Below are 26,654 nucleotides of genomic sequence, written 5' to 3' on the forward strand. Positions count from 1 at the left end.
CCACTTCCTTTCTCTGCCCAACAAGCGAGAGCGTTTGGCTGCCCTCCAGTTGTTTCAACCAGGCTACTGTAAGAACAGAATGCTGGACTATACAATTGAGTGGGGCTCTTCTTATGTTCTTTACACTCTGGGCACAGCTGCATCATGGGGTCAGAGAATATTTTATTACGGGATGACAAAATGGTGGCTATTGTTAATGGTGGGTGGTTTTTCTGACCAGATGGTAGATGTCCAACCTGTCCTGGATGGGGTTGCACTCCCCCTGAAGGAGCAGGTTCGTAGCTTGGGGTTTCTCCTAGAATCATCTCTGTCACTTGAGGCTCAGGTAGCCTCGGTGGCATGGAGTGCTTTCTACTAACTTCAGTTGGTGGCCCAACTACGTCCCTATCCGGACAGGGATAACCTGGCTTCAGTTGTCCATGCTCTGGTAACCTCTAAATTAGATTACTGCAATGCACTCTACGTGGGGCTGCCTTTGAAGACGGTTCGGAAACTGCAGCTTGTGCAAAATGCAGTGGTCAGATTGGTAACAGGGACCAGACAGTCCGAACATATAAAACTGATTCTGGCCCGCTTGCGCTGGCTGCCTTTATGTTTCCGAGTTTGATTCAAGGTGCAGGTATTGACCTATAAAGCCTTACATGGCTTGGGACCACAATACCTGATTGAACGCCTCTCCCGATACGAATCCACCCGTACACTACGTTCAAGATCAAAAGCCCTCCTCCGGGTGCCTACTCCGAGGAAGCTTGGAGAATGGCAAGAAGGGAGAGGGCCTTCTCAGTGGTGGCCCCCAAATTATGGAATGATATTTCTGACGAGGTGCGCCTGGCGCCGACACTGTTATCTTTTCGGCACTAGGTCAAGACTTTCCTCTTCTCCCAGGCATTTTAGCATGTGTTCTATATTGTTTAAAAAATTTTAAACTGTGTTTTAAATTGTTTTTTAAAAGATGTATTTTAAATTGTATTTGTTTTTAGTTATAGTGAACCGTCCAGAGAGCTTCGGCTATGGGGCGGTATACAAGTTTAATAGATAAATAAATAAATATTGTAGCAGCTACAGCTAATTGTTCCCATCCCTAAACCGATTTCGGCTGAAATCAAACAATCCAACAAGATCCAGAGACAAATAATAGAGATGTATTTAGAGGGAAAAGGTATACTCACTGACTAAACCTCTGCTCAAGTTCCAGCTTCTGCAAGTGAGCTGCATTGTTGCAACTGGGCAATTATGACCCCCCCCTTCTTTGTGAGGAAGTTAATAGTGTGTAGGAGTAGCCTAAGCGGAGAAGGTGTGAGAGAGCACATCACACAAGAAAGGGGAAATGGACACACACAGACCTGCCAACAAGCACACATATGGTACTATCTGCACATCTAAACATCCAAATAATATTCTAAAACATAAAGACAAAGGGAGGAAAGGGAGACAACCAGGCAGGAAAACCTTTTTCCTTGTTTCTTAAATTTGCAAAGGATTTTCAGTTTGCGGAATGACTATAGTGCTGCCACTTACCACATATTGTAAACAGTAGTACTACTGTGTATGTTTTAAACTCTCATTTTACCTTTCTGAAATGTTCCGTTAATTACCATTTATCTTTTTGCACATCACTTTGAGCAATTTTTTTTTTTGGGGGGGGGGAAGTGACTGATACAGTTTTACAAATATACTTGCACTAAAAGGGAGCCAACAGTTCTAAACTCACCCAGAGGGCTTCCGAAAAGAAAAAAGAGGCTTTTGGGGTTGGGGTGGGGTGGATTTTGGCCAGTTCACAAGCACCATACAGAGGTGACAGCCATCTACTCTGTTGTCTCCGCGGCACTTGATATTCAGAGAGACAGCCTAACTTCAAACATTCCCATCTTTAATTGCTATTAGGGATGCTTACGGAATTTCATCTTAGCAAATTCAGAAACAAACCCACCCTGCACTTCCCAGGCTAATATGTGGATCAGAATGTAGGTATCTATTACAGTAGAGCCCCGCTTATACGGCGGGTTAGGGACCAGGCCCCCACCGTAAAGCGGAAATCACCGTAAGGCGGAACCTTTGACTATAATGGGTCGTGTTGTGCGAAAATGCCGCAAAATTCCAAAAAAACGCAAAATCGGCTTTAAAACGGGGAATTTCCCCTAACTGAAAGCCGCCGCATCAGCGGAACACCGGAAAGCGGAATGCCGGAAAGCGGGGCCCTGCTGTATCTATTTTGTTTTATTTAAAATTATTTATAAGGCACAGGAAGCAGCCTTATACAGAGTCAGACCATCAGTCCATCTAGCTTTGTATTGTCTACACCAACTGGCAGCAGCTCTCCGTGGTTTCAGGCAGGAGTCTCTCATAGGCCTATCTGGAGACGCTGGGAATTGAACCTGGGGCCTTCTGCACACAAGGCAGATGCCCTGCCACTGAGCTACAGCCCTTCCCTAATGAACTGTCTTTCATTATAAAAAAAGAACAGAGTGGTTTACAAGATAAACCAATACAATCAAACAACAATCAAACATGCAGCAGAGTATCCACATTTCAGGAAGCTGGCCCAGTACTACAGATCAGCACCTGGGAATGCTGGTGTGAACAGATAAGACACCCCAGTTTTCCTTTGTACCTCTAAGGCAGCTGCGGGGATGCTCTGGCCTGCAGGTCTAATTAGGCCCACCATGGCTTCCCATTTGGTCTGCAAAGTTGTCTGGTCAAGTCACACCTACCTGCCCTACGCCTGACATCGTATTTGACATCAGCTGCCTGGGCCAAAGGGGGTTTGCAGGCACCACCAATCAGCTGATTGGTGGCACCTGCTAATGTTAATGTCTACACTGAGCGGCAGAGGCTCTCTACAGTTTCAGGCGAGGGTCTTTCCTCGGCCAACCTGGAGATGCCAGGCATCGAACCTTCCGCATGCCGAGCAGATGCTCTGACCACTAAGCTACAGCCCTTCCCATCCAATGCATCTCCACAAGGTGTGGGATGACTAAAAGGGACCCCGATGACAATGTCATCAGTGAACAGGGTGTCTGTTTATTTATTAAATGTATAGCCCACCCTTCCAAAGTAGCCCAGGGTGGCAAGCACACCAACGTTAAAACACTCTAAACCCCTAAAAAAACAATTCCAGCACAGACGCAGACTGGGATACGGTCTGTACTTAAAAGGCTTGTTGAAAGTGGAAGGTCTTCAAGGAGGTGCCAAAAAGGCAATAGAGACAGCGCCTGTCTAATATTTAAGGGGAGGGGATTCCAAAGGGAAGGTGCCACCACACTAGAGGCCTGGTTCCTATATTGTGTGGAATGGACCTCCTGATAAGATGGTATCTGCAGGAGGCTTCCTCCTGTAGAGCACAGTTATCAGTTTGGTATATAAGGGGTGAGATAGTCTTTTTGGTGTCCCTGTCCCAAACTGTACGGAGCTTTATAAACCAGAAGCAGCCTCTTGAACTTAACCCGGTAGCTAATTGGCGGTCTATGTGAGGTTTCATTTCTCTGAATGCCACAACGCAGTTCTCAGCTCAAAAGATTTATCAAAATGTGTTTGAAAGCACACATTCTGAGAAAAAATGTGTAAAGCTCCATTTTTAAGTGTGAATTTTCATGCAGAAAGAAAAAAAAATCCAGAGATTAATGAGGAAGCAAGATGGAATGGAAAGGACCAGATACCATCCAAACTTCACTGACATGGCTAATAATAATTTCTCCCTATCTCCCTCTCTGTACCTGACAGCCAGCACCATACCATGGCCACAATATCAGACTTGGACTGGAAAGGCTAAAGGTCAAATCCTTGCTCAGCCGTGAAACTCATTGAGTGACCTTGGGCTAACCATGATCTAGTCACATAACTTACCTCTCAGGGTTGTTGTGACAATCAAAGGGAGCTAGGAAGGAACCAACCATTCATACGGCACTCTGAACTCGTTGAAGAAAAGGCAGGATAAAAATGTAAACATGCAAACAGGTAGTCAGAACACTGATTTTCCTGGCCTCACCTTACTATAGCCCGAAGGGCAGCGTCTTTATTGCAGTCCCCACATAAACAACTATAAACAGCAAATAAGACAACCGTCTGGAGTCCACAGGCCCATCTGGAATCTTGAGAGAATGCTATGGATGCTGTCACAAAATAGTTGCTACAGGGACCGGGGGCATGGGGGTAATCCATTCGCAAAATGGTGGCCAGTCACAGAAACACGCATTTCACTGATGGCAAAGCATCCTTTTGCCAGGACCCACAAACCCAGCTCAACAGACAGAGAGAGAAAGAAACACAAACCCAGCTCCCAAAACAGAGAGAAAAAGCCCCGGTCCGACAGAAAGTAAAAGCAAACACAAACTCACCCTCAGAGAGACAAAGAGAAGCACAGCCCTAGCCCAAGGAGAAAATGCGCACACACACCACTCCTGCCCTTCCTTCCACCCTCACTGGGTTGTTGTTATTGGAATTTATTATCCGCCCTTCACCCAGAAGTCCTGGGGGGGTACAACAATGTTAAAACACATAATTAAAAACAGTTAAAAGCAACATCCCAGAAAATAGGGTGGGCCCTAAAAATACACATCTCAGGTGTCGAAGGCCGGGGTAAGAGGTGTGTCTCATTTATTTCTCATTTGCTCCATTCACATTGGGTCTAGTTACTGCTGCTCCTCCTCACAAACTTACCTTCATTCTCTCTGTTTTTAAACATTTTTTTACAAGGCGCTTTCCCTCTTTCCTGCTTGGCTGTCGGGTGCCCAAGTCAGGCTGGCAAAGTTCATAGAGAGGAGAGAGGAAGTAGGAAAGGGTGATCAGACTTCCCACTTCCCCCCTCCTCTCTCGTACTTTTAAAGGCTGCGGTCAGTTTCTTCCCACTTCTGAAGGAGAGAAAAAAGTGGGAGTGGGGGTAAAGAGAGAGGTGCAGATGGGGGAGGTCATCACAGGCACAAATGTGCCCACGGGCACAGCATTGGCAATGCCAGGATTAAAGATTAATTTATTTAATTTATTTCAAAGGACTTTGCTTTGGAAATAATAGTCTCCTCAACCAACTCTTCCATCTGTTGGACTCCAGTTGTGTAGTTTCTCTTTTTTGTGTGCTTGGCGGTTCCCTGGCTCAGGATCCATGTGTCTGAATTCAGAGTGAAGACCTTTAAAATCTTGCCCCACCTAAACAAAGCTTGTTTCTAAAATCTTGGCCATACTGGATGTTGCAGCCTAAAGGTACACACCTGAGAAATAAACTTTCTCATTTTCTTTCTGAGCTCTGTATGAAAGAGGCATACCTGTTGGCTTCCGAGGACAGATTTGTTCTCACAGTTAGTGTATCTGGTTTTCCGGTCACTTGTTGAAGGAAGGGCAGGGTTATGTGCTCACATTTTGGGTCTGGCAAGTGGGTTAACAGGCCGCCCACACACTTTTTCGAATGTTGTGGGGCAACTGCCACAGCCAGGACGCTCTAAAAGGTCACCCATGAAAGATAGTGATGGGGGTCGTGATCAGGGGACACACAATGCGCTGCATTTAAAATTTGTACAGGAAACGGTTGCAGGCTTGATAGCTTTGCTCAGTGGTAGAGCATATGTTCTGGAGGCAGAAGGTCCCATTTTCAGTCCCCATCATTGCCCATGAAAAAAGGTCTTGGGCTGAAAGACTGGGGGGAGGGCAACCCACCAGAGACATTAGAAAGTCCCAGCTGGTCATAGTGAAAAAGCCTGGACTAGAAATGCCCTGGACATGGAAAGACTCTTTCTCAATCGTGGGGATTATTGTATTATTGTCATTTTTAGTTTGTGGAGACGTTTTGTCCAGTTAACTGCAATTAATGAACAATACTCAGGCATTTGGCTCTTAATTGGAGAAGTCACAGGATATGATGTTGGCCTATTTGGGAGTCTCTTGCCAAGCTGGGAAAAGGATGTTGCCAGAGAGTTCTTATGTGATATCCAAGATGGCTGCATCCATAACTGTCCATTTGCTGAGGCATTGTCCACTGTCCACTTCCAAGATGGCAGCACCGTACGGCACTCATCCACAACGGCCACATTGAATATGGCTGCTCTTGCATAGTGTAAGTGCCCACTTCACACCATGGCTTAGTTCAAGGGGGAGGCAAGCAACCCAACTAGCATTGTCTTGGACCCCAACCAGTTAGTGCAGGGATGGGGAACCTTTGGCCCTCCAGATGTTGCTGGACTACAACTCCCATAATCTCTGCTTATTGTCCATGATGACTAGGGATGTGCCAGTTGTAGTTTTGTTATGTGCCTTCAAGTCGAATTTGATTTATGGCAACCCTATGAATCAGCTACCTCCAAGAGCATCTGTTATAAACCACCCTGTTCAGATCTTGTAAGTTCAGGTCTGTGGCTTCCTTTATGGAATCAATCCATCTCTTGTTTGGCCTTCCTCTTTTTCTACTCCCTTCTGTTTTTCCCACCATTATTGTCTTTTCTAGTGAATCATGTCTTCTCATGATGTGTCCAAAGTATGATAACCTCAGTTTCATCATTTTAGATTCTAGTGATAGTTCTGGTTTAATTTGTTCTAACACCCACTTATTTGTCTTTTTCGCAGTCCATGGTATCTGCAAAGCTCTCCTCCAACACTACATTTCAAATGAGTTGATTTTTCTCGTATCCGCTTTTTTCACCGTCCGACTTTCACATCCATACATAGAGATCGGGAATACCATGGTCTGAATGATCCTGACTTTGGTGTTCAGTGATACATCTTTGCATTTGAGGATGTGCTCGAATTCTGCCCAATTCCGATTTGGTACAGAATTTGCCATTAATTCATTTATTCTCTATCACTGTGGATCAGATTTTTACGTAGTGATTTTCTGCAGCTATTTTCAAAACTGGATTTATTTTTAAAAAACATCTGCCTCTAAAATACCAATATTAACAATGATATTGATATTTCCTGTCAAAATATCAATATTGATATCAATAATTTTGGGAGGGAAAAAACAGATCGGTAAAAGCAGCTGATAGCAGCTGACAGTTCAATCCTGAACTGATTGGGAATAAACCATAATGCTATTCAATTAAACATACATGTAAATGGCCAATTGCCAAGAAAATCCAACACGGTCACCTTCCTCTTTCAAAAAGCCTTTTAAGTTGAGACCTTATCCCAGTCTGTGTCTGTGTTGGAATTGCTTTTTAATATGTTTTTAAACCATCTTTAAAAAAAAAAAAAGTTTTTAACCTTTTTTAAAAAAATGTTTTGAAAACTTAAATTTTTTTTTTAAAAAAAGATGTTTTGTTTTAATGTATTTTAAAGTCTGTTTTTATAATGTTTTAAAATATTTTTGGTGCTTTTGTTTGCCGCCCTGGGCTCCTGCTGGGAGGAAGAGTGGGATATAAATCAAATAATAAATAAATTGACTTCAAAAGAGGAAACTTCCCAAAAATGAGGGGAGTGGCAAAAAGAAAGTTGAAAGACGAAGTCCAGAGGGTCAAATCACTCCAAAATTCTTAGGAGTTGTTTAAAAGCACAATAATAGAAGCACAACTGGAGTGTATATTGCAGATCAGGAATGGTACCGCCAGGGCCAACGAGATGCCAGCATGGTTAATGAGCAGAGGTTAATTAGAGGCAAGAAGGCTTCCTTCAAAAAATGGAGTCTTGTCTGAATGAGGAGAATAAAAAGGAATAAAAATAAAAAGGAATAAAAAGGAATACAAACTCTGGCAAAACAAATGCAAGAAGGCAATAAAGGATGCTAAAAAAGAATTTGAGGAGCACATTGCTAAGAACATAAAAAACAAAAACAAAAATTTCTTTAAATGCATCCAAAGCAGGAGAGCATCTAGGGAGGCGATTGGACTCTCGGATGACAAAAAAGTCATAGGTGTGCTAAAGCAGGATAAGGAGATTGTAGAGAAGCTAAATGAATTTTTTGCATCTGTCTTCACGGTAGAAAATGTAGGGTATATTGCTGAACCTGAACGGACATTTTCAGGGAGTTTGAGGAACTGAGGCAAATAGTGGTAATGAGAGATGATGTTCTAGGCTTAACAGACAAAATAAAAACTGACAAATTGCTGGGTCCGGATGGCATCCACCCAAGAGTTCTCAAAGAACTCAAATGTGAAATTGCTGATCTTCTAACAAAAATATGTAACTTGTCCCTCACATTCACCTCCATACCTGAGGACTGGAAAGTGCCCAACATAATGCCAATCTTGAAAAAGGGATTCAAGGGAGATCCTGGAAATTATAGGCCGATTAGCTTAACCTCTGTCCCAGGAAAACTGGTAGAAAGTATTATTAAAGACAAATTAACCAAGCATATAGAAGAACAAGTCCTGCTTGCAGCAGAGCCAGCATGGCGTCTGCAAGGGAAACTCCTGTCTCACTAACCTTTGAGTGTGTCAACAAGCATATAAGATAGAGATGATCCAGTAGACATAGTACTTAAGACTTCAAAAAGCTTTCAACAAGTTGCCTCACCAGAGACTGCTGAGTAAGCTTAGCAGTTATGGAACAAGAGGAGAGGTCCTCTTGTGTATCTGGAATTGATTAGGTAGCAGGCAGCAGAGAATAGGAACGGACAGTAGAAAGTGGAGTCCCCCAAGGATCAGTACTGGGACCTGTGCTTTTTAGCTTGTTCATAAACATAAGTTAGGGGTGAGCAGTGAGGTGGCCAAGTTTGCTGATGATACTAAATTGTGCAGGGTAGTTAAAACAAAAAGGGACCGCAAAGAACTCCAAATGCGCTCCTCCAAACTGAGTGAATGGACTGACCAGAAACGAGACCCTGGGGTCATAGTGGATAGCTCAATAAAGATGTCAATCCAGTGTGTAAATAAAGGCAAATTCCATGCTAGGGATCATTAGGAAAGGTATTGAAAATAAAACTGTTGATATCATAGTGCTGTTGCATGGTGCAGCCACATTTGGAATACTGTGTACTGTTCTAGCGGCCTCACCTCAAAAAGGGTATTGTAGAGTTGGAAAAGGCTCAGAAAAGGGCAACCAAAATGATCAAGGGGGTACAGCAACTCCCCTAGGAGGAAAGGTTGCTGCATTTGGGGCTTTTTAGTTTAGAGAAAAGGTGAGTCAGAGGCGATGTGACGGAAGTGTATAAAATTATGCATGGCATGGAAAAAGTAGATAGAAAGTTTTTCTTCCTCTCTCATCACACTAGAACTCACGGACATTCAACGAAGCGGAATGTTGGAAGTTTCAGGACAGACAAAAAAATACTTCTTCAAGCAGTGCCTAGTTAAACTACGGAATTCGTCAACAAGAGGCAGAGATGGCCACCCACTTGGATGGCTTTAAAAGATGGCTTCTTAAAACCAGTTGGTGGAAGCTGCAGGAGAGGAAAGTGCTCTTGCATTCAGGTCTACTTGTGGGCTTCTGCACTGGGGCATCTGGCTGGCCACTGTGAGAATAGGATGCTGGACTAGATGGGCCACTGGCCTGATCCAGAAGGCTCTTCTTATGTTTTTAAGACAAAGAACAAACTCCAATCGATATTGGCCTGTTAGGTTGATGGAGTGCTTTTGAATCAGCACTGGTCAGAGGATCCTATCCCTGATTTGATGACTGGGGTTGATGGGATTGGAATCCAACAACATCTGGAGGACCACAGGTTCCCTACCCCCGGATTAGTATCCTAACAACTCCTGAGATCGTTTCATTCTCTGATTTCTTTACATTTCAGAGGGCAAACAACAGAGCCAATTTATGGGAGATGCAGGAGACAGGCAATGTGCAAACATATTGATATAAAGTTTCATACAGCCTGGTGCATCATTTATAGTTTTTTTCCCCTTAATCTATGCACAGCAGCAAACAAGAGTTCAGAAAGAATGGCACATTCAAAAGAGCATGCCTTGTCAGGTTCTCCTAACTTTAATATTGTGTCTATGTACATATGGATATTGTTCATGTATTTTGTTACGTAAATAATTTGAAATGGTCTTTATTATACTTAATGTGTTTATATATTTATATATTCAAGATCTTTCAGATAGTAAGCAGTCTATAAATGGAAATAAATACATAAAGACTCCTTTGCAGGGACAAAAGGCATGTGTGTCTGTGTATTTTAGATGGACAACCAGGCCTGGTGCTAGTGGCCGGCCAGGTAGGGCATGGGGCTGAGGACCCCTGGGGCTGAGAAGGGCTCCTGGGAGGGTGGAGCTCCCACTCTATAATCTGCGTCAGTGTTGGGTTATGGGGTGTGATTTGTGGCACACATCAACCCCACTCCAGGCGGCGGACAACACCCCACCTCCGATGCAGCCAGCATGGGCTTAAATAGGCTCGGCTGTCCCGCCTCCCATGTGAACGCCTGGGCACACAGTGCACTGACGTAATGATGTGGGAGGCAGGGCAGCCAGGCCTATTTAAGCCTGCACCGGCTGCACCGGGGGGGTGTTGGTGCCCAAGGGCCCCCTCATGCCTGGCACTAGCACTGTAAACAACTAGGAAAAAAACTAGCAGGATAACAATCTTCAGATCCAAACCTCTGAATCATGATGATATACAAAATCTTTGTAGCCTCCCCTGACTAGGGAGAGAAATCCTTCCTGTAGCACTCCTGGATTACCAAGATTTTGGCACAAACTCTCCATTCATTTTCAGTCCCCTCTCAATGACCATTTTAGCAATAAATGTTTCAAACTAAAGACAAAATTCTCAGGAAGCCATAATCTGTGCCAGAGTCCTACACTTGGGCAGCCTGCGTTCATAGATGCACAGCCCCTCAATGTAAATGACTGACACCAGGACAAGAGATGTGGTTTTGTACAGATTCAGCTGCGTGAACACCTAAAAGATGGTCGCACATGCTTGAAACTTAGCCGAAACATTATTTTTTAATAAAATAAGTTATATTAAATCTTTTAAATTAAAATACATCGCCTCTAGACTCAGAAACACTCTTGAGCTCATAAAAAGACACCAAGGATCTCTCTTCATCACCTCCTTTTCTGAAAAATACGCTTTTAGCCTCTGATGCAAGATGAGCGAGAAAGAACCAATATATGCAAGGCGACAGTCTCTTTGCCAATGGTGGGGGGGGCGTGTCAGGGGTCAAGGTGCAGTGCAGAAGCCTCTTTTCCTTCACAGTGTTTCCTTTACAAAAGGGGAGCTTGCTAAGAGACCAGAATGTCTTCCTCGTCACTCCAGTTGGGAGGCGCATCCGTGCCAAAGTATCGGTCTCCAAAATTTCCTGAAGGGTGGCAGTAGGAAACAGAAATTAGGATATTTATTTACATCCCACCTTTCCTCCAAGGAGCTCAAGGTGGCATAGATACTTCTCCTTCCTCTCAATTTTATACTCACAACAACCCTGTAGCCTACAGCCATGCTACCCTCAACACACCCAATCTTGTCTGATCTCAGAAGCTAAGCAGAGTCAGGCCTGGTTAGTACTTGGATGGGAAACTGTCTGGGCATACCGGGTGCCGTAGGCTTAGAGGAAGGCAATGGTAAACCACCTCTGAATGCCTCTTACCATGAAAACCCTATGAATATATCCAAAAAGATTCGTAGGGTCGCCATAAGTCGTAGTCGACTTATTTATTTATTTAATTTGTATATCGCCGCATAGCCGAAGCTCTCTCTCACAAAACTTGAAGGCATATAACAACCACCACCCTGTGAGGGAGGTTAGGCTGAGAGATAGTGACTGGCCCAAGGTTACCCTTCATAGATCAGTGGGGATTTGAACTCTGGCCTCCCAGGTTGCTTGTCCAACACTCTAACCAGTACACCACCCTGGCTCCGCTATTTGCCCTATTCATTCCCATCAGGCAAAATGCCAAACTCCTTCTGCTCGATTGGCATCCTTGCAGCTAGTTCATACACACTCAGCAGCATCAAACAGGTAAAACTTTTCCTAGAGATTCCTAGAGATTATACTACCATCAAGCTTCATGGCAGTGGTGGTGCCCTGTTTCAAGGCTTGTCTACCTCTCAAGTTCAGCAGAGAGGACTCTTGGCAGTTCTACCACCCTCAGAAGTGCAGGGAATGGTGGCCCAATTAAGGGGTCTCTCTGTGGCAGCCCTTAGATGGTGGAACTCCCTCCCCACACAGGGGCATCTGGTATCTTCGCTGAATAGCTTTTGCCATATGCTGAAGATGCATTTCCCCCTGGCCTTTGGCAGTTAAGGTATTTTGTTTTGTGGGATCCATTTCTTTGGCTGAATTTGTGCTGTTTTGTTCTGGCTATCATACAATAGTAGAGTTGGAAGGGGCCTCTAAGGCCATCCAGTCCAACCCCCTGCTCAATGCAGGAATCCAACTTAAAGCATCCCTGACAGGTGGCTGTCCAGCTGCCTCTTGAATGCCTCCAGTATTGGAGAGCCCACCACTTCCCTAGGTCATTGGTTCCATTGTCGTACAGCTCTAACAGTTAGGAGTTTTTCCCGATGCTCAGCCAAAATCTGTCTTCCTGTAATGGTTTCATTTGTCTTTATACTTGTAACTGTTTTATTTATTAATTAATTAATTATATTTATATACCGCCCCATAGCCAAAGCTCTCTGGGCAGTTTACAAAAATTAAGAACATTGAACATTAAAAACAAACATACAATTTTAAAACCATACAAAGTTTAAAAACCATAAAGCACAGATAAAGAAGGTAAAAGATGGGGTCAGAGCTCAGCACATGCTGTTAGAATGCCTGGGAGAAAAGGAAAGTCTTGATCTGGCACCAAAAAGATAACAGTGTTGGCGCCAGGCGAACTTCATCGGGGAGATCATCCAATAATTTGGGGGCCACCAATGAAAATGCCGTCCCTTGTTGCCATTCTCCGAGCTTCCCTTGGAGTTGGCACCCCATAACTGTTGTAACCTGCTCTTTAGATCTTATAGTGAAGGGAATCTTATATATAAATAAATAAAACAAAACTGCCTGCAGTTAGGGGAAAAGAAGACAGAACAGCTGGAAGACTGTGGGGATATATGCAAAAACCAATGCTTCGAAATGACCCCTTATATATTTATTACGTGTATATCCCACCTTTCCTACAAGGAACTCAAGGCGGCCTACAAGGTTTTCTTCCCTTTCTCATGTTATGCTCACAACAACCCTGCAAGTTAGGTTACGCTGAGAGACAGAGAGATTGAGAGTGTGATGGGCCCAAAGATTTGCTTCAATGGGGAAAAAAAAAATATTGCCTGCAAGCAGCTCTGAGCCTGCAGGCGTCACTGGAGACTGAACAAAGCAAAGCTTTCTCAAGGATCTGACCCTAAAGACCTCAGACTCTGCCCGGCAGATTCTCCTAAACCTGTTCACTCACCTATGCCAGGGATGATGCGGAAGAGGTCGTTCACTTTCTTGTCCACGGCTGTCGTAATTATCTTCACCTGAGGGAAGGCGTAAGCGACAGAGTGGACACCCATCTCAGCCATCAGGAGGGACAGAAGGAAGATTTTGTCCTCTGGGACATCATGGTCCTAAAAGAAACGGGAAGATTTCAGAACCTCTTTCAGTCCTCGGTTTGCCTCCTGCTTATTGGTTTCAGGGGGCCCATCAGAGGCAATCACTCAGTATCGCTCCTTCCATTTCTGATGTTCAGAGGTGAGTGCCGTTCAGTTATGTAGCCGAAACAGCACCATCCACGCACAAGAGGGAAGCATCTACAGGATCGTATAAGGAAGGGGCCGTAGCTGAGAGGCAGAGCACCTGCTTTGCGTGCATAGAGTCCCAGGTTCAGTTCCCGGCATCTCTAGCTAACAGGACCAGGTGGCCAAGGGATGGGGAAGACCTTTCTCTGGAGTTCTAAGGAGAGGAAGGGCCATAAGCTCAGTGGTAAGACAGATCCTTTGCATGCCAGGTTCAATCCCCAGCATCTGCAGGGAGAGCTGGGACAGCCCCCCGTCCGAAAATGCGGAGAGCGGCTATCGGTCAGTGTGTGCACAATGCTGAATCATCATCAGATGGAACAACGGTCTGACTCAAGACAAGGGGGCTTTCTACGTAGAGGGATGGGCAGGTAGCAGACCTCTAGATGATATGCAGTGAATTGGCAAGAGGTTTAGATTCTCAACTGTTTAACAAAATTTAACAACAAAATTTGGCTGTTGAAATTAAGGAAGCTGCTCAGCAGTGGGATTTTGTGTGAAAGGACTATACACTGAGTCCAGCTTCAGTCCCAAAAACAAACCCCTTAGGCTCAGAATGTGCTCAGGGGCTCCCTGTTCTTTCCTTCTACTTCCATACCCTTTGGCTGCCCGATCTTGGGTTTCTAAGCTGCCAGCCTCTGCTGTGGGCAACTTCCTTAGGGGCGAATCAAGCTCAGGTTGGCTATGCCTTTGCTCCATTCGCAGCGGGGACCTTTCTGACATTCCCCACAAAGCTTTCAGGGGGAGGGAGGAATGAGGTATCTTGCTCCTGCTTTCAAGCGAAGCCTCTTTCCTCCCCTGCTAAGAGGTGTGCCCAGTAAGTCCTTCCCTTTCCTTAAGGCACAGCTGTCCTGCAACACCCTTCCCCCTTACCAGCAACACCCTCACAGCCATCATGGCTGCCGCTCCTGTAGAGACCGTGCAGTCCATGAGGATGACGTGATCTTCACTGATGTCCTTCGGAAGCCTCAGGTAGTGCAGCTAGAAGAGGGAGGAGGAGGGAGGGAGTGTTCAGAAACGGCAGGCAGAGAGGGAAGGGTCCCCTGCACGACTGAGCTGCTCATCCCTTGCATCCAACAAGAAAAGGGACGGCCAGCAGTATTGAGCCCAGGAATGGGAAATGGGCTAGGCCAGCCTTCCCCAAGGTGGTGCCCTCCAGACGTTTCTGACTACAACTCCCATCAGCCCCAGCCATGCTGGCTGGGGCTGATGGGAGTTGTAATCAGAAACGTCTGGAGGGCACCAAGCTGGCAAAGGATGGACGAGACAACATTAATGGGCTTCATCAATATCCACCAGACCATGCTGGATCTTTTTGATCTGGTTGGACAGGATGTCGGGCTGGGCTGTATATGTCAAGGAACACAATTTAAATGTATTCGTTATCATTATAATCTTCCATAACTCCCACCCACCCCAATCTGCCCTCTCAAGGTAGTTGAACTATTCCCTGAAAGAGTAAGATGACGACGACTACTACTACATTGTAACCAGTAGGGATGGCTGAGAATATAGATGAAGATCAAACCTGGTACAGGACTCCCTGATAATGTGAATGGTGCGAGCATCCACGTTTTTCCCCAACACCGGATTATTGTTTTTTTTAAAACTGCTTCAATATAATGATAGCACATCTTTGAAATTGACCAGCATGTCTTTCCTTTGCTAACCTACATGAAACTGACCAGTCTCAGTCACAGCAGACTGAGGAGAAGGAAGTGCAGAAGGGGAGGGAATGAGAAGGTGGCACTGAAAGCTGCTTTCCTTTCCGAAAGGAAAGAAGCCTGTCTTCTTTGCCGGCTATCATGAAACTGACCAGCCTCAGTCACAAGGGACAGAGGAGATGGCAAAGGGAGGGAACAGGTGGGTATCGGAACAGTAAAAGCAACAGATAGTGGACAAAAAATGTACTTGAACCGATACCACCTGCTAGTTCAACCAACGTGTTCAGACTGGAAAAAACAAGCAGCTCCCATCCCTTGTATCTAGTAGATCCACTGAAATCAACAGACATTACTAACTCCGGTCCATTAATTTCGATAGGTCTACTCCAAGCAAAATTTAAACAGATACAACTCACTTATACTCATCCTTTGCCAAATGGTTCCAGGATATATTACAAAAATATCAGAAATAAAGACAAAATACACTGTTATTAAAATCATAACATTAAAAAACCCCAAACCAACCAATAACAAAATGAACCAAACAGCAACAGATAGCAATGATGCCTTGAGTTTCTAGGCAACACTACCCCTTTGGGGATATTGCTAGGAAAGTGGAGAAGAGCTAATATGTCCAAATCCTTGCCACTATCCAGGTGCAGACACTTTACCTCCGGCTCGCCTGTGTAGCGGTTTGTCTGGATGAGGATGGTGCCAATTCGGACGTCCTTACAAACGGCCCTCAGTGCTGGCTCCATGGTCTCACCAGCCCTCAAAATAGATACGCCAGTAATCTGGAAGGCAGAGCACAAGATGGAACTCCCCCCACACACAATTCCTCCAGCTTTCTCCTACTTCCATTCCAGCAGTCTGGATTTTTTTAGAACAGGCCTTGCAAACTGGCACTCGCCTTGTTGCCTATGCTTAATAAAAATCACCTCCAGGTGACCAGGCGAGGTATAAATCAGAAGAAAGAATACATGGCTCGTTCTTGCCTTTTCTTTTCAGTTTAGTGGTGCACCAGAAATAGCTAACATAGGCTAGTGTAGGCGTACAGATTAGGTTCTATGGACTTATGTCACACTTACCTGCCTTGGATAGTTGGGTGAGATCAAATAGCATCACTCCACTTTAAACAGGGCCAGACCCTTCCAAATCTGGGTCTGGACCGAAATGGGATTGATCCCTAACATTAGCTAGCTCTCCTTGTCAATTCCAACTCATTCCCAAGAAGAAAGCCTCTTTCCTTTGGGAAGGGAGGGGGCAACTGATGCTAGAGATCACAAGGCCCTTTCTGGCCCCTCATGAAGGAGAAATTACTTTCCTGAGCAAGAACACGAGCCTAATTTACTTAGGAGAGCCATTTCCTGCTGGGAAGCTTGGATGTTATAGTTACTCTGCCTCCTTCATTGAGTCGGAAGGCAGAGGAAACTCCAGTCCCCATGGCACCCAGCAGAAATTGCTACAGCATGTTTCACCCATTGGTGGTGTAGGATTTGTATGTGTATATGTATGTACATATTTTCAGAAAATACTCGATAAAACATTTAAATCCACCCCTTTCTCAAGGAAAGGTAAACAAAAACAAGAAACCCCAAATGTTCCTCAGGAAGCCCCAGGAGAGTTTGTCCTCTCTCCGTTGACTGTTCTTAGACAAATTATCCCTTTTCTTCAGGACCGTGGAAAAGAAGCCTTTATTAAGGTGTCACCAGATGCAAATGCACTTAACTTTAATTGGTTAATTAATTTTAAACTGTCTGAAGCTAGGCAATTAATCAATTAGAAAAAGCTTCTAAGCAGTAGGCAGCCCTTTATTTATTCCATTATCCCCCTGCTTTCTACTTTGTTACCTATCCACGCTATGCAGCCTATCCACAGCACACTTTGGGAGGGGCGCACGGGGCCTTTCCCCTAGAAACGGGACCTGTTCTTTCCAGTTCGGATGTATGTCAGGCTTAGTGGGTTTTTTCACCCGACCCAAATTCAAGCATGCGTACATCACATTGGCGGCTAGTGGCTTCCATGTCTGCGGGACAGGAGATTCCACTCCAGGTTTGAGACCGAGTTTTGAATAAACAGCTTGGTTAGCTGTTGGAAAGCTCAGACTAAACCACAAAGTGGATTCCACCGCCCAGCTGACATGAAGCCACCAGCCGCCACCGATATATTCGCTCTGAACACAGGAGAGGTGCGAACAGCTGCTCTCTGTGAGTGAGTGAGGCAGTGGCTGATGTAGGTGCCTTTTCTCCTCCCCTTGATGGGCAGCTGATGAGGGGAGCATGCCTGCACCATTTTGTAGGCCCATACCTTTTTTCCTGCTCTTTTCGATGTGTCATTTTATGTTACACCATGACCCCACAGCAGCCATTTTGCGGGTCTGCGCCTTTTTTTCTGTTGTTTTACATGTGGCAACCATTTTGTGATATTCCATGCACCCGCAACAGCCATTTTGTGATTGGTGCTCACTGCACTTCTTAAAAATTCCGAATGACTCCAAAAGATGGACGACTCTTGGAATAAACCATTTTTAAAATTCCTGATTGAAAAACAACAACAAGTGGAGAAGGAGAACAAAGGCCAGGACTAGTCCTAAGGCAGCCTTCGCCAAACTGGTGCCCTTCAGATGTTCTGCAGCTGTGTTGGCTGAAACAGATGAGAATTGTAGTCCAAAATATCTGGGGGCACCAGGCTGGGGAAGGCTGTCTGAAGGGGCAAGTGATTCTCTTGAAGAATGTCTGCTTACAACTCCCTCCAGAGGCGGGACATGAATGGGTTTGAGAGCTTAGCAGGGCTTTGTTGGGGGTGGCTCCAAGAACTCCAGAATGGTTTACTTAGAGGTGTGCCAGAGCCCAATCTAAAGGCTTTTTAACAGAGAGTGTAAAGCATTTTCCTTCTTTGTTTTCATTGGCAACTTGGTTTCTTGGATACTTTTTGCGACTTTCCAATTTGCATGTTATAATCCTGAGGAGGAAGCAGGTTTGAGACTGTCATCCACAAAAAAGGAGGACTTAATTATGCAAAGAATCATTCAGTATGGGCAGTCGCACATGCAAACTGCAGGAACAGTTCAGATCTGCATTGAATTGTTATTGCTCTCCGTGCTTTTTAAATCAGGGGTGAGGCACCTCTGGCCCACGCACCTAATTAAACACATCAGGGGTCCCCATTTGGCCTGTGAGACCATTTCGGCTGAGCTACGCCCAACTGGCCTACCCCAGACATTATATATGGGGAAAGGGGTTTGGAGGCACCACTGATCCGCTATGCAAGCGGGTTTGCAAGAGCCGATAATCAGCTGGTCGTCAGGTCTTGTGAAGCCCCTTGCAAAGTGCCCTGGAAGACCCATGCAGGCACCTGATGCAACTGTGATGTCAGGTGATGGACGCCCACCTTTTAAACCTGGCCCATGAGGGGTGGGGGAAGATAACAACCCACCCTTCTGGTCAGATCCATTTCCCCATTCCTGTTTTAAATGGTCGACACAGCCTTGCAATTTCATATACTAATGCACATGAAGTGCACAACAGTGTTCCTGGATCTGGCTTTGCAAAAAAAGGGCAGATTTGTCCCAAATGCAAGACGGCCACATGCAGAAAGCTTCACGCGTTCCTTGTTTTCTGCTGACTGATCCAGGGATCCTCTGCTAGGGGCACTTACTTGCTTCCCGCGGTAGGCTCGACCTTCATAGTCCTGGCCTTGTGGGGTCTGAACTGTGCAGCTCTGGAAAGGAGATGGCACGCATGAATGAACATGGAATTTGGGCACGGAGAGGGAGAAAGTACGGAGCACAGGCAGTGCCAGAGAGGTAGAAACCCTAAAGGCCTTAAACATAAGAGCGCTGTCTGCTTGTGTGCACGTATCAGACTTACCACCCTGCTCTCTGAGCACCTACCCGTGTTGCATATCTGTGTCCCCCACCTCTGAATTTCATGCTTGCATTTGTGGTTGGCAAACGGGGGGATTGGGGGCAGTTTTTCAGGATAAGGGCAAAAATCAAGGATGGAGGACACAACTGGTTGCCTTCTGTAGTGCTCCTCCATTTCTTTCCCTGCTTTCTCCATGAAGGGTAATTTTAGCTCCCCCACCCCCAAATTGTTTTTGCTGAAGGTGTTTGACCCCCTTTCCTTCCACACACACACGCACAAGCGCACAAAATGAGCCTGTGAGAGTGTCAGATTATCACCTAGGAGACCAGGGTTCAAATCCCCACTCAGCCATGAAGCTCACTGGGTGACCTTGGACTAGTCACTGCCTCTCAGCCTAACCTACCTCACAGGGTTGTTGTGAGGATAAAATTGGGAAAGGAGAACCATGGACACCACCTCGAGCTCCTGGGAGGAAAAGGTGGTATACAAATGCAATAATAAAAACCAATGAATCAAATTCAAGCTAAAAGTTCTCCATTTGGAACTTTTCCCTCACACCTGTCTTCCCTCTTCTGTGGGATATTCTTGCAGGCCACCGGAATATCTCATCTGCAGTCACTAAACTGCTGGCTACACATGTGGGAAATTGTTACAGCGGAGTAGCCTTGAAAAGGTCCATGAAAAATCCCCAGTAACAAGCACAAGTGGAGGGAGAGAGCAAAGCCAGGTTGGAAGGCACTAGGAAGTGCCCGGGGCAGGGCTTTTGTGCCCTTCCATGCCCACTGAAAGCAGAATAAACCATGCAAAATCACTTAGGGCAGAGCACAAGCGTTCTACCCAGCCCTGGATCCAGCCCACAGAAAGGGCTCTCAAAACACTGTTGGAGAGAGGCTGATTTGCTAAGATCAAGGCAAGCCACTCTTGGGTCCCCCTCCAGATTAGCTTGATGTTTCATCCTGATAACTGAAATCATCTTTGGGCTAAAAACTTGAGAAAACTACACACCATCCCTTCTGTGGAATCACCTGTCTTTGATTTTTCTTTTTTCCCCTCTTTCTTATTTCCAGGTTTTATTTTATTTATTTATTTATTTATTTTATTTTATTTATAGACCGCCCATAGCGAATAGCTCTCTGGGCGGTGAACAGCAGAGTTAAAATACAAAGTTACAATAAAACATACAAAATCACAACAAAGTAGAATAAAAACATTAAATATAAAACATGAACGTTAAAATGCCTGGGAGTATAACCAGGTCTTAACCTGGTGCCTAAAAGAAAGTACCGTAGGCGCCAGGCGTATCTCCTCAGGTAAGCTGTTCCATAGTTCAGGGGCCACCACAGAAAAGGCCCTAGATCGAATAACAATCCTCCGGGCATCCTGATGGGTTGGTACCCGGAGGAGGGCCTTAGATACTGAACGAAGTGAACGGGTAGGTTCATAGCGGGAGAGGCGTTCCATCAGATATTGCGGTCCCACACCGTGTAAGGCTTTATAGGTCAAAACCAGCACCTTGAATCTGGCTCGGAAACGAATAGGTAGCCAGTGCAAAAGGGCCAGGACAGGTGTTGTATGTGCGGACCAATGGGTCCCTGTCAACAACCTGGCTGCCGCATTTTGCACTAGCTGAAGTTTCCGAACGGTCTTCAAGGGCAGCCCTACGTAGAGCGCATTACAGTAGTCCAATCTAGAAGTTACCAGAGCTTGAACAACAGAGGCGAGATCGTCACTGTCCAGATAGGGGCGTAGTTGGGCTACTAAGCGAAGATGGTAAAACGCATTCCGCGCCACCGAGGCCACTTGAGCCTCAAGCGACAAGGAAGGGTCAAAAAGGACCCCCAAACTATGAACCTGTTCCTTCAAGGGGAGTGTAACCCCATCTAGAACAGGCTGAACATCCACCATGGGCAGGTAAAGAGCTCACCAACAGTGTCTCAGTCTTGTCTGGATTGAGTTTCAGTTTACTAGCTCTCATCCAGTCCATTATCGCGGTCAGGCAACGGTTCAGCACATCAACAGCTGAATCCAGGTTTGAATCCAGGTGGAAATCATTAATTTCACTCCCGAAAAGCCCCTTAACTCTTCTTTTAGCTCTTTGCTATTGTTCACAGCTGCTGCCCCCGCTTCACTTTGGTACCACGTCAAACAGCCATTTTGTCTCCATTTCACTCAAGTACTCCCAGCCAATCAGGGACTGTGTACTGGATGTAGTGTTGTGATAGAACATAACCAATCAGATTTGGCTGTTGGCCACCATTACTAAGAGTAAACAGAACCCAATCAGAGTGAGGGCAATGCTTCTTATATGGATCACATGAGTGATCCTAGCCAATCAGTGAACACAAAATGAACACATTCTCAGCCCTGTTTCAAGGACCCTGCAACAAATCGCTCAAAGAGACAGGGTCCTCTTCCAACTTTGAAGATGATTTATTTATTTGCAAAGCAGCCCTGATCTCTTTTGGGTCAGCCCTAATTTGGAATAATACTTTGAACAGACTACCTGGAAAGGCAGAAAGGATAATGCATGCTCAATTAGTAGACGCATCAGCCGTTTGGAGTAGAAGATAAACTCATCCCGGCTTGTCTCCTTGTCCCTAAAAGGGCACAAAGGGGGAGGGGAAAAGAAGGCATTAGCTTGCCAGATGTATTTCAGAAAGGCCTGCTCTGAAGCATGGCTGCCAATGGATAGCGTCAAAAAGAATATGGCCAGAGAAGCTGCATCTTGATGCACCAGGGCCATGAACTTGTCCACTGAAACTTTGCCTAAGCCAGAAGACAGGGAGCTACCTTTCACCAGGTTAGACTATTATTATCCACAGACTGAACTCTTGACTGGTAGAAGCTCTCCAGGATCACAGTTTTTTGTTTCCAGCACCTGCTACCTGACTCTTAGCTGGAGATGCCAAAGGCTGAACCCAAGACCTTCTGCATACAAAGGTTCTATCACTAAGCGATGGTCCCTTCCTGATAGGCTTAAGGTGGACGGGTTTAACCGCTTCATGCTAGGATTGCCAACAGGACCTCTGAACCCTGAGCTGAGCTTTAACATAATTGCACAGTAAAGTCCTTCTTGAGCTATCTCTATCATGAGCCTTGAGTCTAGCAGTGACCAGAACACCAGCATTGGAGGCTACAGTGTCACTGGGTTCCTGGCTTTGAGCCTGGTGCTGGTGATCAGGGAAGCAGAGAACCTGAGGTTGGAAGGCAGGAACCCACAGAATCAGATGCCACAGCACCAAGGTAGAGTCGGAGTCAGGAGGAATCTCACAGGTGCCTTTCCCTGAGAAACCAAGGGCTGCCCCTCTCTGCTACCTCACCAATCCAATGGCACATCTTCAGACTAGAGCAGTCTCCAGCCCGTGGCACAACCTTGGCCTCTCAGGCGTCCCCATTTGTCCTGTGACACCGCTCTGGGGAAGCTATGCCCATGTGCCCTACACCTCCCATCAAACAAGACATCAGGTGTGGAGCAGACAAGGGCGGGGCTTCAAAGGAAAAATCGGGAGCTTAATGTGGGAGCAAGGCACACTCCCAACTGCCCATCAGTTGCCCATGCTTTCCCCTCCCAGTGCTGCTCTCTGAAGCCACCCCACTTTTCAGAAGGAGAAAGGAAAAGGGTGGAGACGCTTGCAAAGCATAGGGCTAGCAACGCCCCTTGCACTGTGGTTTCCAAGGGATTTTGACAGATGGGCAGGACAGCCTGCCTGTCAATCATGTGACACCATAATGACATCATGTGATTGGCTTATAGTTTTCCCCACCCACCTGTCAAAGTTAAAACCACAGGGTTGGGCCACACAAAGATCGGGCCCCTGGAGCCAAATAAGTTCTTCACCCCTGGGCTAGAGGGTTGACCCTTTAAGGAGATGCTCTTGTTCTCCAGAGCATAGGAGAGGTGGGTTGGAGGCAGAGGCTTAGAATACTTCATTATATATCTCCAGCTCTTGGTGGAACACGTTGCTCACAAGGAGCTCTCTGTGGTGCTGAAAACAACAGCCCTGTCTGGCCCCAAAGACTCCTTTGCAGGACAATGCCATTTCAAACTCAGGACTGCAGGTGAGGGAAATATATTTTGTATGTTCCCTAATGTATATATTTAAATCCCTACATATGGCCAGCTATCACATCAGGGACAAAGGTTCTAGCTGAACTCTCATCCTGATGTGCTAGATTTCTACATGGGCATGCAAGCTGACTTTTAATATCTTTTTCTTTTTCTAAATTGACAGGAAGAATGAAAGAAGGGTTGGGGGGAGAAAGCTGTTTGGGAAGTCGAGAGGCCATAAACTCACCGGATGATTGTGTGCATGCCTCTGACTTGTGGGGTGTTCTTCAGCACACTGAGGGTCTTGGGAAGGGGGTGGCATTGGTGGGCAGAGGCCAGCGCTGCCCTGAAAACCAAGAGAAGATTAAATTAAGTCAACTCACAGGCTTCTTGGAGAAGTGTCATTTTCTCCCACAGCCAAAGAACAGAAACCACCCCTAGGATCCCGGGGTTTTTCCTCATCCGAACAAACCACACAAACCTTTTGCTAGGATCAAAGCATCCCCATGAGGAAGGGACCTCACCTCCAGCCACCATCCATGCATGGGTTGTTTGCAACACTGAGTAGGAAATTGTTCATGGATCTTGCAACTTGACACTGGACGTTGGTATGGTGGGCCAAGGTGCAGTTGAATGGGGTCTCAGACCCTTTACTTTTTTGGGAGCATGGTCCCAATATTTCCAGCATCCTATGAGCCAATCAGCATGAAAGGGGAGTGTGTTAACCACTGAGAAGAGTCTTCAAATATGCTTCCTTGTCTTTTCCTGCTGGTTGGAGCCAATCAGAGTGAAAGGAGGTGAGTCAGTCACTGAGAAGACTCTTCTCAGTAGCTCCCACTTTCCCCTTCCATACTGATTGGCTCCCAGGGATCTGTTGTGATGAGAAACAGCAGTTCAAGGAATGGAGTTCTGTCTCCTGCGAGTGGTGAGGCAAAGGAGGAAGCCTCTTTGTCAAAATGACATCCAGGATCCGGCTTCCTTGGCCTGGAAAAAATTGATGCCAAGACAACAGGACGATTCACGTCCAGATGGCCAAGTGGCAGACTGAGGGCTGCCAGAGGCTCAGCTAACAGCTCGGAGGAGGAGGAAGGAGGTTCCAGTTAGGGGGCCCTCTGTTTTGTTCAAACAGACAGGGCAGGCTTTTGCGTCTCAGGCTTCTGTGTGGTTGGTTAGGATGGGCAGCGGGCCTCGTGCAGACTCTTCCCACTCGCGGAATCACACATGCCAGGCTGAATTCAGAATGAGCAAAAAGGGGAACATCAACACACACACACACACACGCCGGTTAAAGATTTACACTTTGCCAGTTTTGTTTGGAAAACACAATGCACGCACAAACCCACACATCACTGCAAGGGAATCAAAGGCAAGTATGTTAACCAGGAATCAAAAAGATTGCATGGCGCACTTAGCAAAGGGTCAGTGAGCCAGAACCAGCCTCTGGAAGCCTCTCTGCTAAGCCTACTGCTTCTCCCTCCCCATATATCCTAGTCTTTCCACTCTCTGAGCCCCAGTCGCTGCATATCTGAGCTCTCAGCCATATCCAAGATCTTGAGCCTCAGTTGCTGCAAACTAATTTGCAGACGCTGCAGAGATGGCAATAAACCTTTGTCTGGCCTGTGCCACTTCAGATGGCAGAAGAGTCTCGCGTGGTTGAACGCCTATCAAAAAAGTAATAAAATCCCCATGTATAGAAAACTGGCATGTCAGGCCAGAGGCAAGGTTAGAAGGTTCTCTCTTCAGCACCTAGTTTTCTGTCTGGAGAATAAAGCTATCAGTGGCTACTAGCTACAATGGCTATGTTCCACCTCCATCCTCGGAGGAGGTATGCCTCTGCATACCGGTTGACGGGAGTCACAAGCGGAGAGAATGCCATTGTGCTCAGGTCCTGCTTGCGGGCTTCCCGTCGGCATCTGGTCAGCCACTGTAAGAACAGGATGAGCCACTGGCCTGATCCAGAAGGGCCCTTTTGAAAGTTCTTACATGAAGGGATTTTATTTGCTTTTGTATGAAGGGTTAAGCTCCTTGCTACCTGAAGTGGGACACGGCATGGTCCAGAAACAGGTTTACCACCTGATGTGCTGTCTGCCAGGCCTAGGAGATGTGCAGTCTTTCAGGACCAGGGCTAGGTCATTCTCGTTCCTAGTATTAAGGCACGTCTTTGCATGCATAGTATTTTAAAGAGTGACTGCTGAGCGAGCAAACAAATCATAGCAGCCAATTGTGCAAACAGATGGGGGAACTGCAGTAGGTTTAGGGGGGGTGCAAATCAGACAGAAGGGGTCAGAGAGGAGTCTTTGGCAGTTTGGGTCCATAAATTCAGCCTCTGTTTTGCTCTGAGAGCTAAACGTACGTGCTAAAACAATAACTGAGGGCTAAACTTACATGTTACATCATGGAACACCAAACTTTTTAGGTCTACGGGCACATTTGGCTTTTTGAGAAAATGCTGTAAGCACCACCCTGTTTGGTCACAATTCTCTCCCCTCCCCGCCCTACCCCTGCAAGAGGGAGAAAACGCGTGCACATAAGCTTCATTTTTCCAAAGGATCTAGGTAAAATTCAGATCCAGCAGAATGAATCTGAGCCTTGAAAGAGCTTGAAAGAGGAAGTGGGGAAGACTTGCCAGCCAGCTCCCCCCTTCGCCTCTGTGGCTTGTATCCAATATAGCACTAAGGAACATCATGCCATTAGTGCAAGGATTTACGCTTGCACAAAGGACCTCCCCCCTGCCCCCCAAATCTGTCCTGGGGGTTACCTCAGCCCCCAGAGCAGATTTAGGAAGCACATGTGGGAGGAAAGGGGGAGAAGTTCTGTTGTGCAAGCATCAATTCTTGCACTAACGGGACAAGTGCACTGGCTACTGCCCTATGCACATGTCACTGTGGCGCTATGTCTTTCTTCAGCCAGGCCCACTCAAATTGCTGTCATGAAAAACATGGATTATTGTTTTGTTTTGAAGACCCATGCGCAATTTTCAATATGGGTGTGATTCCATATTTTTGTTGATAAAATGAACTGATGGTCTTTATCGTGTTGAGTGTCTACCAAAATGTATGCATGCTGTGCCACTGGATCTGTAAGTTAAAATTCAATAAAAATCAATGAAAAAGAAAAAAAAACCACGGACTACCAGCTTGCATACTTCTTGCCCATGTGAATTGTGGGGAAGGACACATATGGCCAGTGGCGACGGCTGCCTCTGTGTCAGCGGGGCAGTGAAATCCACTCTGGGTTTTAGTCCCATTGTTCAATAAGCTGTCCAAGGTGCTGAAGCCACTAGCCACCAGTGCGTATGGATGGGTGGGTGTGCAGATGGAAGGTTGCATTTCTGTATCTTCCTTTTTATTTTAATTTTTTTTATTTAGCAAGATTTATGTACCACTTAATTTTTTAAAAAAATCAAAGTGGTTTACATAAAATGATGTAAAATATTCTTTTTTTTAAAAAAACATGTCTACTATTTTTAAAGTATGTTTTTTAAAAAAATATTTTACATCATTATAT

At 45.8% G+C, this 26,654-nt stretch overlaps 1 protein-coding gene and 1 pseudogene across 6 annotated transcripts in view; one reads left to right on the top strand and one right to left on the bottom strand.

The window, feature by feature from the left end:
* Window positions 1-10,792: 10,792 nt before the first annotated feature.
* UCKL1 (uridine-cytidine kinase 1 like 1) overlaps window positions 10,793-26,654 on the bottom strand; it is a 54,376-nt gene continuing 38,514 nt past the window's right edge. For 4 of the 6 annotated variants that reach the window (XM_061630967.1, XM_061630968.1, XM_061630969.1 and 1 more), the window contains exons 9-15: window positions 23,395-23,493; window positions 21,603-21,696; window positions 18,891-18,953; window positions 15,905-16,027; window positions 14,443-14,550; window positions 13,245-13,401; window positions 10,793-11,167 (exon numbers count right to left, since the gene is read on the bottom strand). In XM_061630967.1, coding sequence (XP_061486951.1) covers window positions 11,091-11,167; window positions 13,245-13,401; window positions 14,443-14,550; window positions 15,905-16,027; window positions 18,891-18,953; window positions 21,603-21,696; window positions 23,395-23,493 — 721 coding nt within the window. In that variant the 3' untranslated portion in view covers window positions 10,793-11,090. The remainder of the gene's footprint in view (window positions 11,168-13,244; window positions 13,402-14,442; window positions 14,551-15,904; window positions 16,028-18,890; window positions 18,954-21,602; window positions 21,697-23,394; window positions 23,494-26,654) is intronic. The other 2 variants (XM_061630971.1, XM_061630972.1) reach the window with 2 other exon arrangements.
* On the top strand, window positions 11,293-11,411 carry LOC133388159 (5S ribosomal RNA; annotated as a pseudogene).

This window comes from Rhineura floridana, chromosome 6 (assembly GCF_030035675.1).
Source record: "Rhineura floridana isolate rRhiFlo1 chromosome 6, rRhiFlo1.hap2, whole genome shotgun sequence".
Classification (NCBI taxonomy): domain Eukaryota; kingdom Metazoa; phylum Chordata; class Lepidosauria; order Squamata; family Rhineuridae; genus Rhineura; species Rhineura floridana.